General features: G+C 39.9%; 1 protein-coding gene across 1 annotated transcript in view; it reads right to left on the bottom strand.

Moving 5' to 3' along the window:
* LAMA1 (laminin subunit alpha 1) overlaps nucleotides 1–21,644 on the bottom strand; it is a gene marked incomplete at its 5' end in the record, with an annotated part of 103,645 nt that overhangs the window by 69,130 nt on the left and 12,871 nt on the right. Inside the window, 3 exons of the mRNA XM_084279905.1 lie at nucleotides 3,391–3,633; nucleotides 11,025–11,137; nucleotides 11,484–11,654. Of these exons, the coding sequence (XP_084136031.1) occupies nucleotides 3,391–3,633; nucleotides 11,025–11,137; nucleotides 11,484–11,654 (527 nt within the window). The remainder of the gene's footprint in view (nucleotides 1–3,390; nucleotides 3,634–11,024; nucleotides 11,138–11,483; nucleotides 11,655–21,644) is intronic.

Below are 21,644 nucleotides of genomic sequence, written 5' to 3' on the forward strand. Positions count from 1 at the left end.
GTCACCATCCCTGGATGTGTTTAAAAAAAAGGGTAGATCAGGTACTTAGGGATATGATTTATCATAGGACAGGAATGGTTGGACTCGATGACTTTAAAGGTCTTTTCCAACCTTGTGATTCTGTGTTCTTGAAAACCACTGCTGATGACTACAATCCTCCAAGACAATCTATCCCAGCCCTTTCTGGCTTTGTTAAAAACGTTCCCAGCTTCTAAACTGTTTTCCTTGTTGGATTTTCAGACCTCTTCTTCCATCCTGTCAGACATGCAGAACAAATTATTCCTCCTTGTACCTATGGCTTTATGCATCCTCAGACTGAACACACCCACCCCATCTCAGTCTGTTCTCTCAATGAAAAATGTTTGAGATATGACTTCTGAATGAATCTGTTTCCTCCTGGGAAATACAAGGCAGAAATGTTGGCCAAATATTCGAATATCACTAATTTTAAAAAAAAAAACCAACACGAAACAATTACAGCTATGTACACTCACTAGAGATGAGCCCAACTTTAGCATGGAGCACCTCATGCGACTCATTTACTAAGCTCAGTGCAATCCTTCCCTTTTCACAAGGGAGAGAAGAACCCAACCACAGCACTGAAGTTCTTGCATGCTGTGTTTCCTTTCTATTCACTAGAGACATGAGGTTTAAAGATCCAGAAAGGTCTTTTACAACTGTCATTGCCCATGTAGCATATATTATTTTCTTTTATGTAGTCTTTACTGCCTAAATCTCCAGTTCTCTGGCAATAAATAATCTCTCTACTAATCATGCCTTCAAGTGATGAAATCTGAAATGTTATTTACATTTGAACTCTAAAGTGATCTACTAGCTTGACCAGTAGAAATTCTGTAATACGCTATCATTTCTATACAGACACAAGAATCTTTTCCTACCAGGGATAGAAAGAAAAAAAGAATTGTTCTCCTTGTGCACTGCTATATTTGGCTAATATATTGTTTATATACACTGATATATTAGAATTACTTTTAGGCCAAAAATACATAATACAAGACCATTTACAAAAAAATGTAGCTTAAGCCTTGGAATTCATCATGAGCCCTGACTTCATTATGTGATTTTCTAGAAGCAGATCTTGAAGCAGTATAAATCAGGTAAACAGAGCTTACAGCAGAGCAGCTGTACCTCTTTAAATCTGTAAAAAGTCTAGCAGCCAAACTGGCAAAATGTGAGATTTGACAAAAAAAAAAGTTAATAACATCCACATCTAGACATGTGGTCTTTTAACCTTACCAGTTCTTTCACACCAGGGCACCACAAGCTGACTGGAGAACATTAGGATGCCAACAAATGCTGGATACAAGACAGGTGCTTGCAGAGAGGTGCATGCAGCTGGTCTTCATGACTTCCTACAACCCTTTACTCAAGTTCAATAGGTTGGCCAAAACCAACTACAAAGCACTAAATATATGTATTTTCAAAAGGATGCCAAGATTCACTAGTATAGGTAAGATACTCTGAACAGGGAATACTCCTGCCCATCTGCCATTACAATTATGAAGGAGCAGACCATACTTCATTAATGACAGCTGTTATGCAGGAATGTTGATCTGCTTTGAGAGTAGGAAGGCTCTACAAATGGATTTGAACAGACTGGATTGATGGGCCAAGGCCAGCTGTATGATATTCAACAAGGCTCAGTGCCAGGTCCTGCATGCAAGTCACAACCACCCCATGCAATTCTACAGGCTTGGGGAAAGCTGCTTAGCACAGGATGGCCTGGAGGTGTTAGTTAACAGCCAGCTGGATGAGCCATCAGTGTGCCTCAGTGGCCAAAGCCAACACAGCTTCCTGGCTTGTATTGCCCAGCAGGAGTAGGGAAGTGATCACTCCCTGCCCCCTACACTTGGCACTGGTGAGGCAACACCTCAAAATACCAGATTCAGTTTTAGGCCACTCAGACATGGAGGTGCTGAAGTAGCTCCAAGGACAAGCAATGAAGCTGGTAAAGGGTATAGCAAGCCAGTCTTACAAGGAACAGCTGAAGGAGTGGGGGTTTTTTTTAGCCTGGAGAAAGGGAAAGTCAGGGAGGGAGGACTTATCACTCTCTACAGCTACCTAAAAGGAGGTTGTAGTCAAGTGGATGTTGGCATCTTTTCTCAAGTGACAGGACAACTGGAAATGTCCTCAAGTTGCACATGGGGAGGTTGAGATTGGATATTAGGGAAAATTTCTTGACCAAAAGGTTTGTCAGCATTGGAACAGTCTGCTCAGGGAAGTGGTTGAGTCACCATTCCTGGAGGCATTGAAGATGTGTAGATATGGTTCTTCAGGACATGGTTTAGTGGCAGACTTGGAAGTGTTGTTAAGTTTGTGTTACCACACTCAGAGAAAAATAATATTCAGGATAACCCAACTCAATCCAGTATACACCAGGAAAAAAACCAACCGAAGAAAAAGCATCACTAAACTGAATCACTAGCATTCCTGGGTCTGGAGTTGTATGGCCTATCAAACATACATAATTGGCACTGTTCATACAGAGACTACTTAAGGATTTTCTGATTAACTGTGTGGAGAGACAGGTTAAGTTTTCATCTGATCTCTGGGGCACATGCTTGCATCACTGCAATAAACATTTGATTGAAGTGAATGGGACCTGATTTTACTGAATTTTTATGCGGAAGTTTGACACACTTCAGTCCTTAGCTGCATACACTCCAGTCTTTTTTAAAAGAAAGAAATAAACACATATTGACTTCTATTAAGCTAAGATTTACTAGCATTCTCATGGGATAACACTGCATTTATTATCACGCTCTCACATTATAGCATTCACAATAGAGTAACTGCTGGTTTTAATGTATCATTTCATTATGTGGCTGCCTCTATGTAATAAATTACACAAGTACCATGAATAGAGTTTGTTAAAAGAAAGAACAATCAACAGTGAGGCTGCACAACTCAGATTTTAATTATGCTACATCCCTGAAATAGTGCCAAGGCTTGTTTAGGAGTTCCAGCTGCATCAAGCACTTCAACAGTGTTTGCCACTTTATCTCACACAACCAGGTGTTCCTAACGGTGGGGGGGTATTAAATGAAAAACCTGGCAAAACATAGAGCCTCTGTTATAGTCTTTCAGGATAAAGCAACTAATAATTCACCACTAATAGCTACCATCCAATTATGTAGAGAGAGAAGGAACAAAGGATTCAGTAATGGGACTCTGTAGAGCCAGATAAAGGTTTCATCCCCATATTTAAAAAAGTTTGCTATACTGGCACATGATGTAAAGATAGCATCATTGAAGAAGATAACGGATCATCCCTTAGTGCTGAGGGTGATGAACTCTAACTAGAACCCAAATGCTTTCAAACTGGTATCAGCATGTGAGTCACAAACTACAAGTGCAAAAGCAACATACCTCTCCATGTTCCAGAGGAACCAGTCTGGAATAATAGGAGGTGCAGATCACTTCATCATCTCTCTTGTAAGTTGGCGGCCCAATTCTTGGTGTAATATTATAACGAGTTAAACATTCAGTATCACTAATTGCATAGTACTGCCATGGTCTGAACTCTGTGCCATCTGTTGAGCGTTCCAAAATCCAGTTTCCAGGTCGTGGAGCATTAGCAGCTTTGATTATGACATATGCAACTTGAAAGACCTAAAAACATGCAAGAAGAAAATTTTAAGACTTCATTAGGCCATAAAAGATCACTAGAAGCCAACTGGGTACTAAATTCAAAATTTAAAGACAATACACTCTCTGGGGAAAGAGTAAAATTTGGTACAGTGCCTTTGGATAAAATTTTTGCATGAGCTTTTGACAAAAGGCCAGTCTAATCTTTTACTAAAGAGAAGCTTGCATCTTTTTGGTTGAAATCCTGAACTTCACAAAGCATTTGTTTGTGTGACAAAAAAGACTAAATGCATGTAGTGCATCCTTCTGTTCATGTTATACGTAAGACTTCTACACTAAGTTTCAGGATTAGAAAGTATGTTATATACAACTATGGGATGCATGCTAATTAGCTTTTCTGAACCACAGAAGACTTCAAAGTAGGTTGCTTTCTTTTTCAAAACAGTTGCAGCCCAAACAACTGTTTCACATTTTAGCTGGGAGTTCAGTCTTCTCTGTAACAGCATTTTTAATAAGATTTTTATACCCTGTATTAAACTCTGCATTCCGTTTTCATTCTCTATTAAATTATTTTAAAAGAAGGCTATTTATAGACACTGTTGAAAACAGACAGATAAGATGAATGTGACAAATAAGTATTATAACTTTAGAAGAGCAGTTCTTGTAAGAGCTTGTACTCTAAGCTATGCAGGCATATTGACTTTAACAATCCTGGGACCAAAGCAGAATTTCCCTCCACACAACAGCACTGTTCAGCATTTTGTAAGCACAGCTTATATCCCTTTTTAAGTGTTCTTGTCACAGCAGCTATATAACCTGCTCTGGCCCCCAATTAGCTACAGCATTAGCCACTAAAACTGAAGTGCACTTGCTCAAAGCTGCTATCTTCTTTCTTACCTACTACATCACTTAAAGGTTCCCTTAAAAAGGCTGTCATCGCAAACTGCTCAGACTTCCACACAGGAGTTTAATGTTTTACGTGTGCTACAGTATCAAGCCACATTTAGATGAAAGAAAAAATGCCTCGAGGTATGCATTCTCACTTGAGCAGACTGACAGTTCAGCTGGTATCATTCATAATTCCTGTCCCCCTGTGCAGCATCGATACTGTGTTGAGCTCGAACTTGGCCACAAGCAGTTCTTTCTGACTTTTTCCAATACAGATTAAAGCTAGAGCAACAATAGCACTTGCCACTAAAGCAGATTTTCATTTTGTCAAATGGGGAAATAAACAAGAGATAAATAGTAACTGCATTGCATGTGCAATTCAGGAAACTACTTTCGAAACAAAATATTCTTGAAGTGAGTAAAGTTCTGCTTAGGAGACCTTCCAGACATAAAAAGGTGATATTTATCTTCAAATTATTTGCTAGATTTAATACCTTTTAAAAAGTCAAATTTTCTCAGTTTTGACTAAAATCAGACATAGCTTAAAACATGATATTCACTTGGTCTGACTTTCTTTCCTGGAGGTCCAGTTTTATCCTTTGAAATAAATGAAAATGTTCCATTTGTATGTGATTATTTCAAACACTACAAAACTTGACGCAAACTGAGGATTTTTTTTTCTACTGACTTACATGACACTTCAGTGACACAAGCTGAAGTAAACAAAAAGAGAAGCCAGGTCACTGTTCAGTCACAGTCTTACAAGCTTAGAAATCTCTGGGGCCTGACCCTCCTCAGCTGTTTAGCACAATCTTAAAATTTGATCAAAGTTCAGTAAATACCAGGAATCATAAGCCAGCCTCCATGATTGAAATGAACAGAATTCAGGCATCCAGGTCTCACAAGAGTAGTTGCTACATACAACCCAGACCTCATTTAGTCAGTGATAGTTGAGTTGTATACCGGTTTTGCACTGGGCTATGCACAAGCAGAACCTGGGGTACGATCATTTTGGTACTCCTAGTGTGATGAAACCCTGTGTATGACAGGAGAAGTCACTTGTATGGGTATTTTCTCCATTCCCAGAAGAGAACTCCAGAAAGCTATTAGAACTGGATGTTTTGACTGAGCATAGGAACTGCTGTGCCCCTCCAAGTTCCTTTGAAGTCAATCATCCTACAAATGCATGAAAGATGCAAGACTGGATTCCTTTTTTTTTTTCCAATGCCACAGTAGAAAATCTCCCTCATGTGTCCTCTTTGTTTGCTGTCATCAAAATTGCTTCCCTATTTATTACACAGTCAACTAAACAAGTGATCTACTTTTGATTACACTGAGGTTTTTCAAGACCCATTATAGTCTGCAGCTGATGTAGCTAGTTTTAAATCCAGTTCCAACTAGTAACAATGAGCTATCCTTCATCATGAACTAGCCACCATCCACTGCTGCAGAAATCAGAGATACTCACAAGAGTACACAAGTTACATTAATATTAAATATCAAATTTCTTGGGGAGGAGTTAGTGAAAGAAAAAGACAGTTACAAAATGTTCAGAGCAACTGTGCACATTCAGTAAATTAAATCTTTTCAAATCAATATTTTTCTAGAAAAAAACAGCAACAACATTTAGTACTCAAGGCATCTAGGGATTAATTTCTCCTCATTTCACAGCCTCTACAACCCAAAATGGATCAGAACAAGGAACTCAATGTAGTGCAAGCTGGTTTTAGAGCACTTTACAGATTTTTTTACTTATATAAATTCAAGTTTGAACATCACTGAAGGCCATTTCTTACCACCTTCCACATCCATTCATCATCCACCAAACAGCCACATGATAAACTTGAGCTGTGCAGCAAGAGCCAATGATTTGTACACTTCAATTTGACTGTATACCTTTCCCAGACCTCATTTCCTTACTGAGTTTACCTTTACAAGGTTAAGAAGGGCAAGTTAAAGCAAGTTAGCAGTTCCCAAGCAGCTATAGAAGTGTCATTTTACAGGCATTTCAATCCCAACTGTAAAGACCAGGCAAGTAAACTTGTACCAAATAGCCTCTTTGTACCAGCAATACCAACATAAGTCACTTAAGCTTTATTTAGCCTTTAGCAGCCTTGTTTCCCTGAATGCAGATCCAGCAACACCCAGTGCATTATTCTCAGAACAGATTTATAAATGAACCTTTCTCCTCATTCATCAGGAAATTCGCATATTTTTTTGCTCTAGACTAAACTCAGCCAGCCATGTCCACACAGCAGATGCCAGCCAGAAGTCCCCATCTCAGAGACATGGTCAGGTCAGTGCTCTACAACCCACAGATACGCATCCTGGCATATACGATTTCCTGGTAGCTTTCTGGATAAAGGTTCCCAGTTATACTTTTCAATTTACACAAATAGTGACAAAGAAGGGAAAATTCTATCTATTCATATCTATGTATTTGAGCCCAGGCTCCAAAAGTGAAAAGGTAAAACTCCCTGCCCACCCCCTAAGTTTCAGAAACATTTAGCCTATTAAGAACATAGGCATCAACTGCTACTTCACATCTATACCCCAATTCAAATCCTAACTCTACTTGAGCTTAAAAAACACACACATCTTTCCTTCAGGATGAATGCAGAAAGGGAATCTAAAAGACAGTAAAGTATGGGGGTTTTTTTAAATAGCATGGTAAGTCCCATTAGTTATTTCAACTAACCTTACTCCACATTTTAAGGAAGAGTGCTAAACCCATTCTGTTCAGTGCTGTCAACACATATAAAATCTGGTTACCAGAAAAGCATCTTGTTTCATTTTTCTGCCAAAAAGTCTAAAGTTAATCTGTGCAAAGTCTCCAAGACAGACTACTGGGTATCAAGTATCCAATATAAGCATCAACCTGTATCGTTCACAGAAGTGTCTTTAAGGTATAAAGATGGCTTCAGGCTCTTCTTAGAGACTGTAAGGCCTAACAATTGCTTGCAACATTTTGCTCTTAAGGAGTCTGATGTTAAAAGTGCAAAATAAACTAAATCCAGTAGAACTTCTTGTCTCCTGATTTTTAAGACTTTGATTCATTGTATGCAACCATTGTTTTTGTATAGTAGATTCATTTTACTCAAGAAGTGTACTGCAAGATTGTGCAGATGAGCGCCCCGGTTCTTGCATTGCCAGTTCTACAAAGCCACAGAAGGCTTTTCAGGAAGCTTGCCACATACAACAAATTAGCATTGGTCCAGTAAAGTCAACAGAATTTTATCTTTTTACATCAGCAAGTGATTTGTCTTTACAGAAAGCCCTTCTTGCCAATTGATTTCAAGATAAAAAGCTCTGTACAAATCATATTATAATATCTGCAGTCTTTTTCTTCTTAATAGCAGAAGCCACAAATCACATTTACATCTGCCTGCGAGTGGTAATCCAGTGCTCATGAAATATTCATGAGCTATGACTTAATCAGAAGCAGGGGTATTTTCTCAACTTGATACTATGGGTCTTTGAAGAACAACAGGTCTTGTTTTACAATTCAAGAACTTTGCCATATACAAACTTTTAACTCTGCTATGCCTAGCACAAACTACCCTTAAATACCTTTAAAAATCTGAGGCTTGGAAATAAAACTGAGGAAAGTATTCTTCATTTAATGGTGTAACAGAAATATATTAAAGCTGGCCCAGGAACACTGCTGACATTTATAATAGCGTTTATTTTAACTCATTATAATTTCACAAAGTAGCTGTCGAGAGGAGTCAAACTCAGGGAAAAATGCTGGTTTTATCTAAAACTGCTGCTGTGCATTTTGTTTCTGTAGAACTGCCAATGTAGGAAGCACAAGGTCATAAATCAGTTCTTGGTATCTTGTACATCAATATTACAGCTCATTGCTAAACCGCTCTTTCCCCAGTTCTGGATGTTTGCCATACATTTAAAGTGGGGGTGGGGCAGAGAAGGGAAGGAAAGAGGAAAGAAAATACTATCATATATCTGGGTACTGGAAATACTGAAAGGCACCTAGGTGTTATGATCCACATGAGCTAAGAAAGTGATGTACCCACTGAATATCCTTACAAAATGATTGGCACTACCGGGTTGTCTGGCTATTTATAACTAAAGGAAAGATACCAGAACAGCAATTTAAAATACTGATTTTATTAGCCAGGCGTCTTAAGAGATTCCACACTGCTGTTCAGTCCAGCTGCTTTTAGACTAAATAAACTAAGTGCAAGGTAGAACATTAGCTGAAAAAATATCCTCTGCTCCCTTCAACTTTGAGCCAAGAGATGAATCCAGCCAAATACAGGATACAGACTGCAGCCAGAACTTCACCTAGTGTGAACTGGACCAGAGCCAGTTTTCACCAACTAAAAGAATCCTTCTCATACTTACCAGCTACAGCCTCTGGTAGTTACTCTGAAAACATAAATAATAACCAGATGGTCAATTTTCACATCACAAAAGGATGTGAATATATTCTATATTCTGAGAAGAAATGGTAAAGGACATTTTCTTTAATACATTACTTGATAGGTTTAATGCACAAAGCTTGAAACAAAAATAATAAATGCTAAAGAACAGCTGTGCCAGTTACAGGTACTGACTTCCAGGAATACTTTTAAAGGCCCTAGAAAAGTATTTTAACTCTCTCAGGAAAATTTATGAAGTAAACAGTTACCAAAATCACTAAGGTACTTTACACACTTGGTTTTTTTACTTGTGCTGACTCAAAGTAAGCACACCAAGTCAGCTCTAACTCCTCATTGACTTCAGGCAATCTCTATTAACCAAATCCTCACACAGAACTGTAATTTACATTCAGTTTGCATAGCCCTAGATGCCTTCTCTTCTCTAACTCTAAGGAAAACACAGAAGAAAGGCCCCTTGGGGGGAAACTTTTCAAATCAAATTAGTGAAACTGAGCATGGGTCAGGAGAGGAAAGATATGTATTTGTTGAAACACCAACAGCACTAAGCCTGGAGAGTAAGAGATTTAGAGGGCAACTCAGCTGGTCTGTTTCCAAAATGAGCATTCTAGGAGAATAAAACCCAAGGCATTCCCTCCTCCATTTTTTTCCTTCCTGTTTGTCCATTTACAAACCAAATACAAACTCTTTAAACAATGCAAAGTCCTATCCAAACCTTCTGCTACTGACAAAAGATAACGTGTGATTATTTTCCTAACAGTTCTGCTTTCTAATTAAAGAGCAAACTAGTTTAACACACATTTCATTTTAAAACATTTAAGTTAAACCTTCTGGCTTTGTCTTTCAGTCAGAGAAGTTACAAAAGCTTGTATACAGGGTGCAAAGTTGGTAACAACAGATCCATACAACTGGATGGATTTCTTAGTAACAAAGCTTCTTCCAGAGTTTGGAAATGTTCCCACATTAACAATGGATTTTTCAGCTATGATTTTCAAACTGCTTAGGCCAACACATAGATCTGTTCAAAGTAAAACAAAAAGGAAAAGCCAAGAAAAATACATTTTCTTCAGAAATTTTGTCTTCTCTTAGAACAGGGTAAGAAACTTCTGAATCTCCCCTACCTAACAGACAAAATAATAAATTAACCCTGGTTATGTACATAGCATCCAGCTTTTCTTTCAGCAAAACTATCTTTGCCCTGCTTTGTGTGTGCTTTGCTTTCCAGTCCTGAAGGATATCCCCCAAGTGAGGAAAGTCTGTTTCTAGGGTTCTAAGATCCTTCCACTGAATTTTGACATTTCACACTTCAAACTGATCATGGCATTGCAATAACTGGCTTACATATTTGACAAATATGCAAAGATACTGATAAATCTAAACAAATGTTTAGAGGTAACTGATCTGAATAATCCTCCAATCACCTTTCCTCTTCTGAAACTCAGTATCTTGAGTTACAATACCTCTGGACCAAAAGAACTTGTATTCGGAAGTACATTGTGCTCGGTTTTCTTGCAGTCAATGTCAAATATTTCTACCATGTGCTATTCCAAATAATTATTCTTTTACTAAGAAATTGTACAGTGATCATGTGACAGGTCGATATTTCAAGTTAAAACACACAAACAGATGCATCATCACATGAAATCTGCACTTATGACAATACTCTGAAAACAGTCTTCGCCACTTGAAAAGAAGTCTTTGATAACCTTGCATGATTATTTCCATGAACTCAGGGTGGTGGAAAACAATATCAGAGAACTGCTGGGAATAAACAAACAGGGTCAGGCAGAGGAAGGTTACCAAGAAAGAAGGAACACCTGCAAAAACACTCATCCACACATCTACAACTGCTACCATGCCATGAATTACAACCACCTGTGACCTATATGTTTACATAGTCATTTCCACCCAGTCTGATAGAAATGAAATCTCAAATATATCCTAAAACAATAATTGAAGAGACATCTATTTAAACTCAGTTCATATTAGCTTTAACAAGCCACGTTTATCTATGTGCTACTAAATGTTTATCGGCTAAACATCCTACCATCTAAACAAGAACTACAATGAATTGCATTGTCTCTTACCTTACATGCAGTAAGAGATGGTCACCTACAGGTTACTCACCTGCCTAAGATCCAAGGTGATGGTGACCCAGTGGTATTGTCTTCCGTTCTGAATGCTGGGACTTTGCCACCAGTTATTGGTACCATCAATTGCACTGGAAATTGGGTGCTGCTCTGTTTTAAAGCAAAAAAAATTGAGCATCTCTTGAAAATGTATCTCACTGCATTTTCTCTGACGCAGCACATTTATTTCACACAGAGCACAATTTCTTCCCATCATAAAGAAGTATGAAAAAAGATGAAGTCTACCCCTAGACAAAAAGGCTGTCATTGGACTCTGCAGTGCTTAATAGTGATTTAAGATGCTCATCCTTTCTGTCAGCCCTTTGTTCAAAGGCAGTTTAACTTGGGTAATAAAGAGACTAAAAGTAGAAAGTATTTGACCCCAGTACACCCTGTATTCATGGGGAAAAGTCAAAAAAAAATAGCACAAGACCATGAAACTATACACAAAACATACCTTTGGGGTTGGCACTGTGGTGGTCACAAACACGGCACTGAGCATTGCGCAGGGGCCGTCCTGGGACGTGTTCCACCAGTTTGCAGAACATCTCCGGTCCCTTCTCCCCACAGGTGGCATTGGTGGAGATGTGAGCATTGCTGGCCAGGTTCAAAATGGCAGGGAACAGACCTTGAAAGAAATAGCAATTATTCAGCCACATCATAAGGCAAGCAAATTACAGGCATAGGTACAAGATGGGTCTCTGAACATACAGGGTTTCGTGGCAAGCTTCTTGCTTAGAGACAGAGCTACAGAAAAATATAATGGAAGCAATTTGTTTTGTGAAATGTTTGACATACCATACTGACACTAGCACCTCAGTCATCACAGGTCTCAGGCATTTCAGCCCTATCTGTCCCTGCCCACAGCCCAGGACCCTGTTTCAGGCTTGCAGGGGCTCCCTCCACCCTACCCATGTCCACATTTCAGTTCCCCCTGGAGCATCAGCCCCTACCCAAGTGACTCCACAGCAGGCCTGGTTTCCAGCTGACCACAGCCCTGCTCAGCCATGGGACTTGCAGAGCTGGGCTCACCCACAGGCCCATGTCAGCTTGGAGTAGTGTGTACAGTCCTAGGCTCCCTGGTATAAAAAAAGACAAGGGATCTCCTGGAGAAAGTCCAGCAGAGGGCTATGAAGATGATTACAGGACTGGAACATCTCCCCTATGAGGAAAGGCTGAATGAACTGGGGCTGTTCAGCCTTGTGAAAAGAAGACTAAGAGGGGATCTTATTAATGTTTATAAATCTGTCAAGTGTGGGACACAGTGGGAAATAGCCAGCCTCTTCTCTATGGTCTGTGGGGACAGGACAAGGGGCAATGGCTGCAAGTTGGAGCACAGGAAGTTCTGCACCAATACACAGAAAAAAAAACTTTCACACTGGGGGTGACAGAGCCCTGGGACAGGCTGTCCAGGGGGGTTGTGGAGTCTCCTTCTCTGGAGATATTCAAGACCCATCTGCACACCTACCTGTGCGACCTGTCCTAGGGAACCTGCTTTGACAGGGGGGGTGGACCTGATGATCTCTCAAGGTCCCTTCCAACCCCTACAGTTCTGTGATTCCGTCCCTGCCTGAACCTCAGCCTGTACCCAAAGAGGTGCCTGAGGGCTGTCCCCAGGGGGACAGGGACTGCCCTGACAGACTCTGCAGGGAGCACCCACAACCCTCAAGGAACCCCTGGCCCCATGGCACCCTGACTGCAATAACCCTGTTGTTTCACTTTGCTTTTGGATGTGTTACTACTAAGGAACAGAAGAGTAAGTACACTAACTCTTCCAGTTACTAAACCAAGTTCTCTTCACACTGTGAATTGATCAAAACCAGGACAACAACTGGCCAGCTGCCAGAAGCAAGGGAAACTCAGCTGGTGTAGAAAATGCCATTTAAGAGGAGCTCTCCATGGCAGCAACACCACTACCCTGAACAACATGCTCTGACCTCACAAATTTCATTGACTGCACTTTAGACTTTTGCTCTGGGCTTTTCTGTAGTCTGTATAAAGTTTAAGGGATATTTTGCTTGCCACTTACTAATCTTCACACAAACACTTTCAAATGGTGTTGCTCTTGTGCACTGGAATGAAATAAAAGCAAAGCATTTCAAGATTACTGTAAATAGACTGGAATCCTTAGTATTTTCTAAAAGGAGTAAATTTAAATTTTATCAGTAGCCTTTAAGCCAAAAATACTGCATGCAACAAATAAATTAAACAATGTTGCTGGGGAGCCGTGTTATCATGTTCCAGCCTTCCCTCCTGAGCTAAAAAGCTTTTTTTTCCTTACATGGTTATGGTATAACAGGGATACTCCATTTCCACTGAGAACAGTCCTGTCTTTATAGATTAAATAGGCTGAAATCAAAGCCAGAACCTTGGTATGGTATATTAACAGTGCTGCAAGAATTGCTACTGTTAAAACAGAGGTATTAAAGTCACATTTTTCTTCTGTTATAAAGAAATTTGAAGAAAAACCCAGGCATATTATGAAAATGTCTTTTCCACTATTTAAACTATATGAACTATTTTACTTCATGAATTTACAGCATGCATAAAAGTGTTATAATATTAATATTTTCCTTTTCTGTCCATTTAAACAAGGTAACATTAAATATTTCTGTCTACTCAGTAACTACTAGAAAGCCTAGAGAAAAAAGTTTCAGTGTTATTTAAACCTTGACTTCAGCTATTAAAAACGTGGCGAAATTCTAACCTGCTGCACCACATTATGAATAACAGCATGTTTTCTATTGTCCTATAGTTGAAATTTAACAGGAGGGAAAAGGAGTTTAATTTTATGAATACTAGGTTAAGCTAAACCCAGGCTGTGTCAGATGCCTTGTTCTCATTATACATAACTGTAATGCAGACAGGGACACTGAAAATGTCATATTGACCACTTTGGTAAGGCTCTTTTAACAGCAGCATGCTTTCTGTACAGTCTTCTCTCACCTCATGCAGTAGAGGTGCAGTATTGCTCCAAACAAAGCTGAAGACCAAAAGCAGAAGTGCTGCCCTCCATTCTTCCATTAGACAAGAAAGCTCAGCAGCAAAGAGGGTACCTTTTTTCCACATCCCTCTCCAACAATATAAAAACTTACTTATTCAGTGTTCATTACTGTTCACAGAGCTCTATCAGCCAATCTTCAAGAGCTATCCATTACTTCCCAGGTCATTCATTACCTTCACTCACATTACACAGTAGCCCTGCCATTTTATTTTTAGAGTCATTTGTTACAGTGACATAATTTGCCTATAGTAACCTCCAGTCAATGGACTTGTGCCAAAGAAATAGCAAAGCTCTCAAGAAAAAGTGCTGATGGCAAGTACTGTGCTGGCCAAGCTTCATTCCAAAACCCCAAGCTCAAGTCACCATAGCATTCACCTTGGACTCAGCCATTTTGTCTGCTCACCATCAAGCATCTCACTACCTTAATAAATCTGCTGATTGATAATTAAATGAATAATGGTATGGTAACATTCAAGTCTCATCATGAGTTTTCTTGGTTCCCACAGAGATAAGAAGGAATAACACTGTAATCCAACTGAGTTGTACCAGTCTTGCCACATGATCCAAATAAAAACAGGTCATTAGCTTCATCCTGCAAGGCACTGCATCTCTTCAACATCTAGCTCATTACATTCACCTCTGATTCCCTTTAGAGCAATCAAATTTTGAGACCATCTGCAGAGGTGCAGCCACAGATTTCACAGGAGACAGAATAGTGTAGGAGCTGATTTATTAAGAAACAGTAATTATCTGCAACAAACAAAATGGAAAAAAGGGAAATTTCAAAGAAACTAGTTGTACCTTTAAAGAACATTGTTTCCCTTCAGTCTTTTCTTAGGAAAACTGGGTACTCCAAACAGAGTTCAAGAGTTCTTAGATGTTCTTCTTTCAACTCCCTTCCTCTCCCCCACCCCACCCCCCCCCCCAAAAAAAAAAAAAATCTGGTAAAATATATTTTTATCTCTTGAGAGAAGGAAGGAATGACAAAGATGAGCAACCACAGAAGCAGTCACTTAAATGAGCCCTTTACAGATAAATAGGCAATTTTCATCATATCCTGCTATAAAATCCAAGTGACCATAACAGACATAAAACTCTGGCAGAAGACGCCACATTTCATTAAACTGAACTTTATGTTATTTGCATTCTTGAAGACATTGATGCAACTTTTACAGTTCACTATCTGAAGTCCAGCACAAATATTTATTGAATTGGATTTATCATACTTCTTCCCACTAGAATGGAAGGCAACTTTTACATAAAATCTTCCCTGTTTCATTGCTGAGCTGTCAGGCTCTAGTATCACATAAGACAATCATAGCTTTGAACCAGATTTGAGACACCTCCATAGCTGCTATTTTATTAATAACATCCACTGGGATCTGTTGATGCCCACCCCACCATTTTCCAAAAAGGACTGTGGTGGTTCAGCCCCAAGTAGTGGCTGAGCACCACAGGCTTCTCTGCTTGCTCACTCCCAGAGGAGAAAGAGTCAGTCTCCCTGAATTGGGATAATGACAGTTTACTGACAAAATCACCATGGAAGGGGAACAATAAACACCCATGTTACACTCACACCCAGTGATAACAGAGAATCTTACCAACCTAATGATAATGAAGTGCTGCACAATGCAAGGAATGACCTGATGCCATGGCCAAGCTTCAACTGCTCTGGAGGCACCCAGGAGCACCCCACCCCAACCAGCCCCTTTTATGGGGGAGTGATGTCAGGTAGTGTGGAAAACAGCCCAGTGACTCAGCTCACCTGTGCTGGCTGCTTGGGGAGGTTGACTCTGGCCTGGCCAGAACCAGGACAATCTGTTACAATGCTTCACAGCCAACTCTGCACATAAGTACTCGCTACTTCATCTCTCCACCATTAAGCCCATCCCAGAGACTATGGCAGTCCTATGAAGAGCTGAAAGAGTTTTTCATTTAAATGTCTTTACTTCCAACTGCTGGCAAGCTCTTTTCATGGTAAGGTAAACTCCAACTTGATTTTTTTTCCAGCTGTTCAGCTGCCCATTTTCCCTAACCCATATTCACACCTCATCCAATACCAGATAGTGAATAGTGTAAAGATGCTAATTTGACCTTCCAAAAGAATAACAACTAGTTTACTATGCCTCAGCACAGAAGTGGAACACAGTGTTTTCATTAGAGGTTCAAACAAGCTGCTCTCATTTGTAAGGATTTAATTTTAGCCAGATGCATGACAAACTCACTACAGGAAAACTAAAAACCTTGAGTGGGTACTGTCAGAATTCTCATTCAGCGCTTTTGCACAGCAGCAAAATGCTCAGAGAAAGCAGAGGAAATCAAATTCCTAATAACATAGCCTATAATATGGATATGCCAGAATTTTTCACCTTCAAACTGTACAATGCCAATTCAATTCTGAAAGAGATGAGAAAGAATTCAAAGGTTAGATGGATTTGATGTATATAGCTCAGCTGACAGACCTTGTAGTGAAGGACATAGGACTAATGTTTCATCAAGTCAGGGTAAAGTGTAAAGTATTTGAAAGATGAACAGGTAGTCAACATGCATGAGAAGACACAAAAAGCTTCTAGGTAGATGGGGAAGTCAGCTTCTATTTTATGTGTTACAACATTGCCTATCAACTCAAATCCTTCAGAATGAACAGGGACAGTTGGAATATGCAGCTCACTGGGTTGGCAATTCCAAGAAGGTTATCATGGTTGGAAATACATCACTGTGTAAGTAAAAGATGTCTGCAACCATGACAACTACATCCCCTCACTGTAAAATTTATGGCTTAACATATGGCCAGCACTTCAGGAATTAGTCTACCTGAAACCAGGGTCTATAGAAGTCCTCACAAGCTCCTTGTGGCAGAGGAGCTGTCATCTTCCCTGAAGACTCACTTTACTAAATATTTTTTTTTAACAAATCAAAGATCTGTAGAATATTTATAGATATAGACTACTAAGCACACCTGAAGTTTTCACCAAGACTAATTTCAAGGATCTGGGATGTTTCCAGGGTTCTGGCAACTCCCAGCTGTGACCAGTGCAGATCTGCTGATGCCTTCTAGACATACAAATGAGCAGATCAGTTTCATACCCTTTCCACAATGGATATAAGACATCCTGACTTTAATATTTTGCCTAGTTCATACTGCCTGCCCACGTACAGAAGCATCAGTGCGCTCCAAAGACATTAAGCTTACTCTCTGTACTTAGAGCACAACACATACAGATCGCTAATAGATATATGGAAGCCACATGCAGTTGAATGCCATTTATCAAAGGCTTTTTAGACATTTTTATTTCCTTCTGTATCGTTAAAGATTATTCAGTTTAGGACCCTTGGCTGCATTCTGTACAGCTAGACCTGAATGAAATCCCATTTCCATTCCAAATTAATGAATTTTCACTCAGAAAGCTAGTATTTCATCACTGTTCTATTTCAGGTGGAAGGAAAATAGATTCAAGTGTTTTGGCAAAATCCACACATTGTCTATATTTTACCACACTTGGCTGCATGTAACTACTATTCCTTTTACAGATGGCACCTAGAGAAAGGGGAACACTCACTCCTCAGAATAACAATTTTCCTAGAAGAGGCATATCTGGTCAAATTAATTTCTTTCACACATTTGTACTAACGAGGATACATATCAGAGCTCTGCTTTACATGGACTTCACTATCACAGCAAATATGTTCAATAACCACAATAAAGTTTAGAATACTACTTAGTATCATGATCAATGCAGTAAGGATGACAAAAATTCCTACAGAAAGACCACATTAAAGAACCCAGATACAGTGTCTGATATCCCAGAAAGCTGGATAAGTTAGGCAGGTGATTTTAAGAAATCAGAACACAAACTGAGGGAGAATGACAAAAATATTAGTTGAAGCAAGTCAAGAACTAAGTCCAGAAAGTGACAGTGTTTTCTAGATTCTTTATCAGTGTACACAATGAAGACTCCCAACTAGCAAGCAACAGCCTGATTTCTCTCTCCCCCAAGTAATTTGGCTTTTTTATGCCCAGCATAAAGCAGCAGTAAATTTGCAAGTGAACAAAGTAGATGCGACCTAAAAACAAAAGCTGATGTGTGCATTTAACAATGAGCTTTTTATTGTGCCACCTCTCAGAACACAAATACTTGAAGGGGTCTAATCTCATTTGCAAGTTAGTGGTTTTAAGAAATGTAAGGCAATCAGCGGTTCATAACAAGCAGGCAATGTTGAAGTTTGCTCACAAGCAATAGATGCTCTGTTTACTGAAAACATTTACAGAGGACACAGCGACAGTTGTTCAGAGTAGCTTGATGCACTACCGGACAACACAGAGGGCTACGGACAAAAATGTAATAAAATGTCACAGAATATTAGACTGTACAAAATATGTAATAGGTATAAAATATGTACTAGCAGCATTATGCTGCTGAAGTTGAGGTCACATTCTTTATAACATTCTCAGACAGTCTTCAATAGCACAGTTTTAGTTGTTCTGTCTTTAGTCCAAAGATTGAATAAGTTTACAAAATAAAAGCCCTGAAACTATCGGGCTTCAGATTCTTTGCCTGCTAAATAGATTTAACCTTATTTCATTTCACCAGTGAATGTCCCTAGCTTAACCTTTTCTCTGCATTTTCATCAGAATCCTGTCCTGTAATCACAATGAAAATCCAGGCAGTAAATTCGTGAAATCCTTAACTTCTAACTGCAGGAATTAAGGCACTAATTCCCTGTCATTAGAGTCAGCAAGAAATGTGCAGTGTAACACCTCACCTGCCTTATGGTCCACTTTGTGAAGACATGGCCTGAAATTACGCTGTCTAACCATCTGAGCAGCTGAAGCCTTCATTCACTGCAGCTTACACAACAGGCATAGGTAAGCAAGCCACTGGGTAGGAATCATTTTGAGAACTAATCATTTGCTGTAGCCATACAGAGTGGAAAATTTCTACTAAACACAAAGTTTACAGGAGCTAAGAGGTATGGCTTTATTAGCAATGCCTCTTCAATCTTTAATTTGCAAATGTTTAGATTTAATTATTTCAGATTAAAGTGAAACCTCACCATGACAGACCACTGCTGCCTTCTAAAACCTGCTCTCTGATTCTCCTCCTACTGTAGAGCAAAGCTGACTAACACAATCACAGAAACACAAGTTGGGAAATATTACATTTAATTCAATCAGTTTCCAATATAAAAACATACTGAATTTGTCAACTCTGTTATCAAGTGCTTCCAATGGGGGAAATTCCTCAGCAACCTTGAAAAATCTCATCTGGTGCTTTATCACACTCTAAGAGTTGCGAATTTTTCATTCTCTTTCCTGCCTTCTTGATCTTGATTACAGTTTTTGAGTACCTCAAAGGCTCTTATCACACATCGCTTTCTCTTATCCAGACTAAGTAAATAACCCTTTCAATCTTTCCAGTCAATTTTCTAGATCTTTGGTCCTTCTGAGTTCTTGGCAGTTTGCATCTGTCCAACAGCATGGGTCCCCAGACCTCATCAGCACCAACTGAAGTAGAATAATTTCTTAAATTTGTGCCAGTTTTGTTAGCACACCCAAGAGTAAGGCTTGCTTTTTTTTCAAGGCACCACAGTCCAGTTTGCCTTGCACCCTAAGGTCAGTAAAAGGTGCTTTTCTGTTGTACTACAGTCTGGTCAGTCATGAAAGAAAAATGCACTCCACATCAGGTCCTGGGATGAGCTCAGGTTATTTGTAAAACAGATGACTTTGCGGCCATTTGCTGAACACTCGTAAACACTTGCGTTCAGAACAACCTGCTGATTATTTTACAGCTCCAGATTCTGTCAAGTCTTTACAAATCACTTACACAACACAACCGGAGCACCAGAAGAAAGGAAAAAGAAATGGCACAAAGCTGTGATGGGGCAGGTTCAGATTAGATGTTAGAAAAAAATTTATTACTGAAAGAGTTGTCAGGGCCTGGAACAGGCTGCCCAGGGAGGGGGTTGAGTCACCTTCCCTGGATGTGTTCAAAAAAGCGGTAGATAAGGTACTTAGGGATATGGTTTAGCTTAGGATGGGAATGGTTGGACTTGATGATCTTCAAGGTCTTTTCCAACCTTTGATGTCAAATTACGGGAGTTAACATGACCAAAACTATTCTGCTTGAGTCCTGCAAGCTGTTAGAGCACAAACAAGCTACAGAAGAACAAAACTCAACTCTTTCTCTGGCCACACAGCAAAGGCTCTCTTTGCCAAATGTTTCCTGCTGTTGCTTACGGGCATTCAGCATTAATGCACACCTGAATGGAGACAGGGCACTGCAGCAACAGGCATTTGCCTGCTGTAGTCTGCTTTGGGCTACCTGATGTGCTAATTGGCATTCAGTGCTCAGAAATTAATTGCCACTGCATACAACACTGCAAATTAATAAAGGTTCTGCCAAATTAAGACTGCAAGCACAGAAGGCTAAGTCTGCTCACTCAAAGACAAACATCAGCTGTACTGTTCTCCCCCACACAGTCACTAGGTTTCCTCCACATAATTTGTGAGGGTTAAAGAGCAAGTCTTTAACAAACAAAACTTGCATGTCTTCCTTAAAGCTCTTAAACACCAGCATACCAGCCAGCTTGATAGCCAAAACACAGCAGACAATTTGAACAAGGGAAAAAGTTTGGGTTTTGGGGTTTTTCTTCAAAAAAGGGAAAAAAGGAAGAACAACCTGAGCCCTAATAAAATTTTAGATCCCAAAGTGTAAGCAGCAGTATGCTAAACATAAAAGGCAAACTAACCTACAGATGTCATCAATCTGGATTTCTGCCAGGTTTCTGACAAGTCTCCCACAACATCCTTCTCTCAAAGTTGAAGAGATGGATTTGAAGGGTAGCAGTGGATAAGGAATTGGCTGGATGGTCACATTCAGAGGGTGGTGATCAATGGCTTGATGTCCAGATGGAAGACAGTGACATGCAGTGTTCCTTAAGGGTCTGTACTGCAACCGGTGCTGTCTGTCTTTATTAGTGATATTAACAGTGTGACTGAGAGCATCCTCAGCAAGTCTAACGACATCAAGCTGGGTGGTGAGGTTAACATGCCAGAAAGACATAATGCCATCCAGAGGGACCTGGACAAGCTAGAGAACTCAGTCCAGGTGAACCTCTTGAGGCTCAACAAAGCCAAATGCAGGGTCCTGCACCTAGGTTGGGATAATGCCCATTATCCATACAGATTAGGAAATGATGTGCTAGAAAGCAGCCCTGAGGAAGAAGACTTGGGATTACTTGCGGATGAGAAGCTGCACATGAGCCAGTAAAGTGGATCTGCATCCCAGAAGGCCAATTGCATCCTGTGCTGTGTCAAGAAAAGTGTGGCCAGCAGATTGAGAGGTGATTCAGCCCCTCTACTCTGCGCTGGTGACACTTCACCTGGAGCACTGTGTCCAGTTTTGGAGCCCTCAACACAAGAAGGACATGGACCTGTTAGAGCACATGCAGAGGAGGGCCACAAAATTGATCAAAGGGCTGGAACACCTCATATATGAAGACAGGCTGAGAGTTGGGCTTGTTCAGCTTGGAGAAGGCTCCAAAGGAGACCTTATGGCAGCCTTCCAGGACCTGAAAGGTGCCTATAAGAAAGCTGGGGAAGAATTGTTCATA

This window comes from Gallinula chloropus, assembly GCF_964237585.1.
Source record: "Gallinula chloropus genome assembly, chromosome: 2".
In the NCBI taxonomy this organism is placed as follows: Eukaryota; Metazoa; Chordata; class Aves; order Gruiformes; family Rallidae; genus Gallinula; species Gallinula chloropus.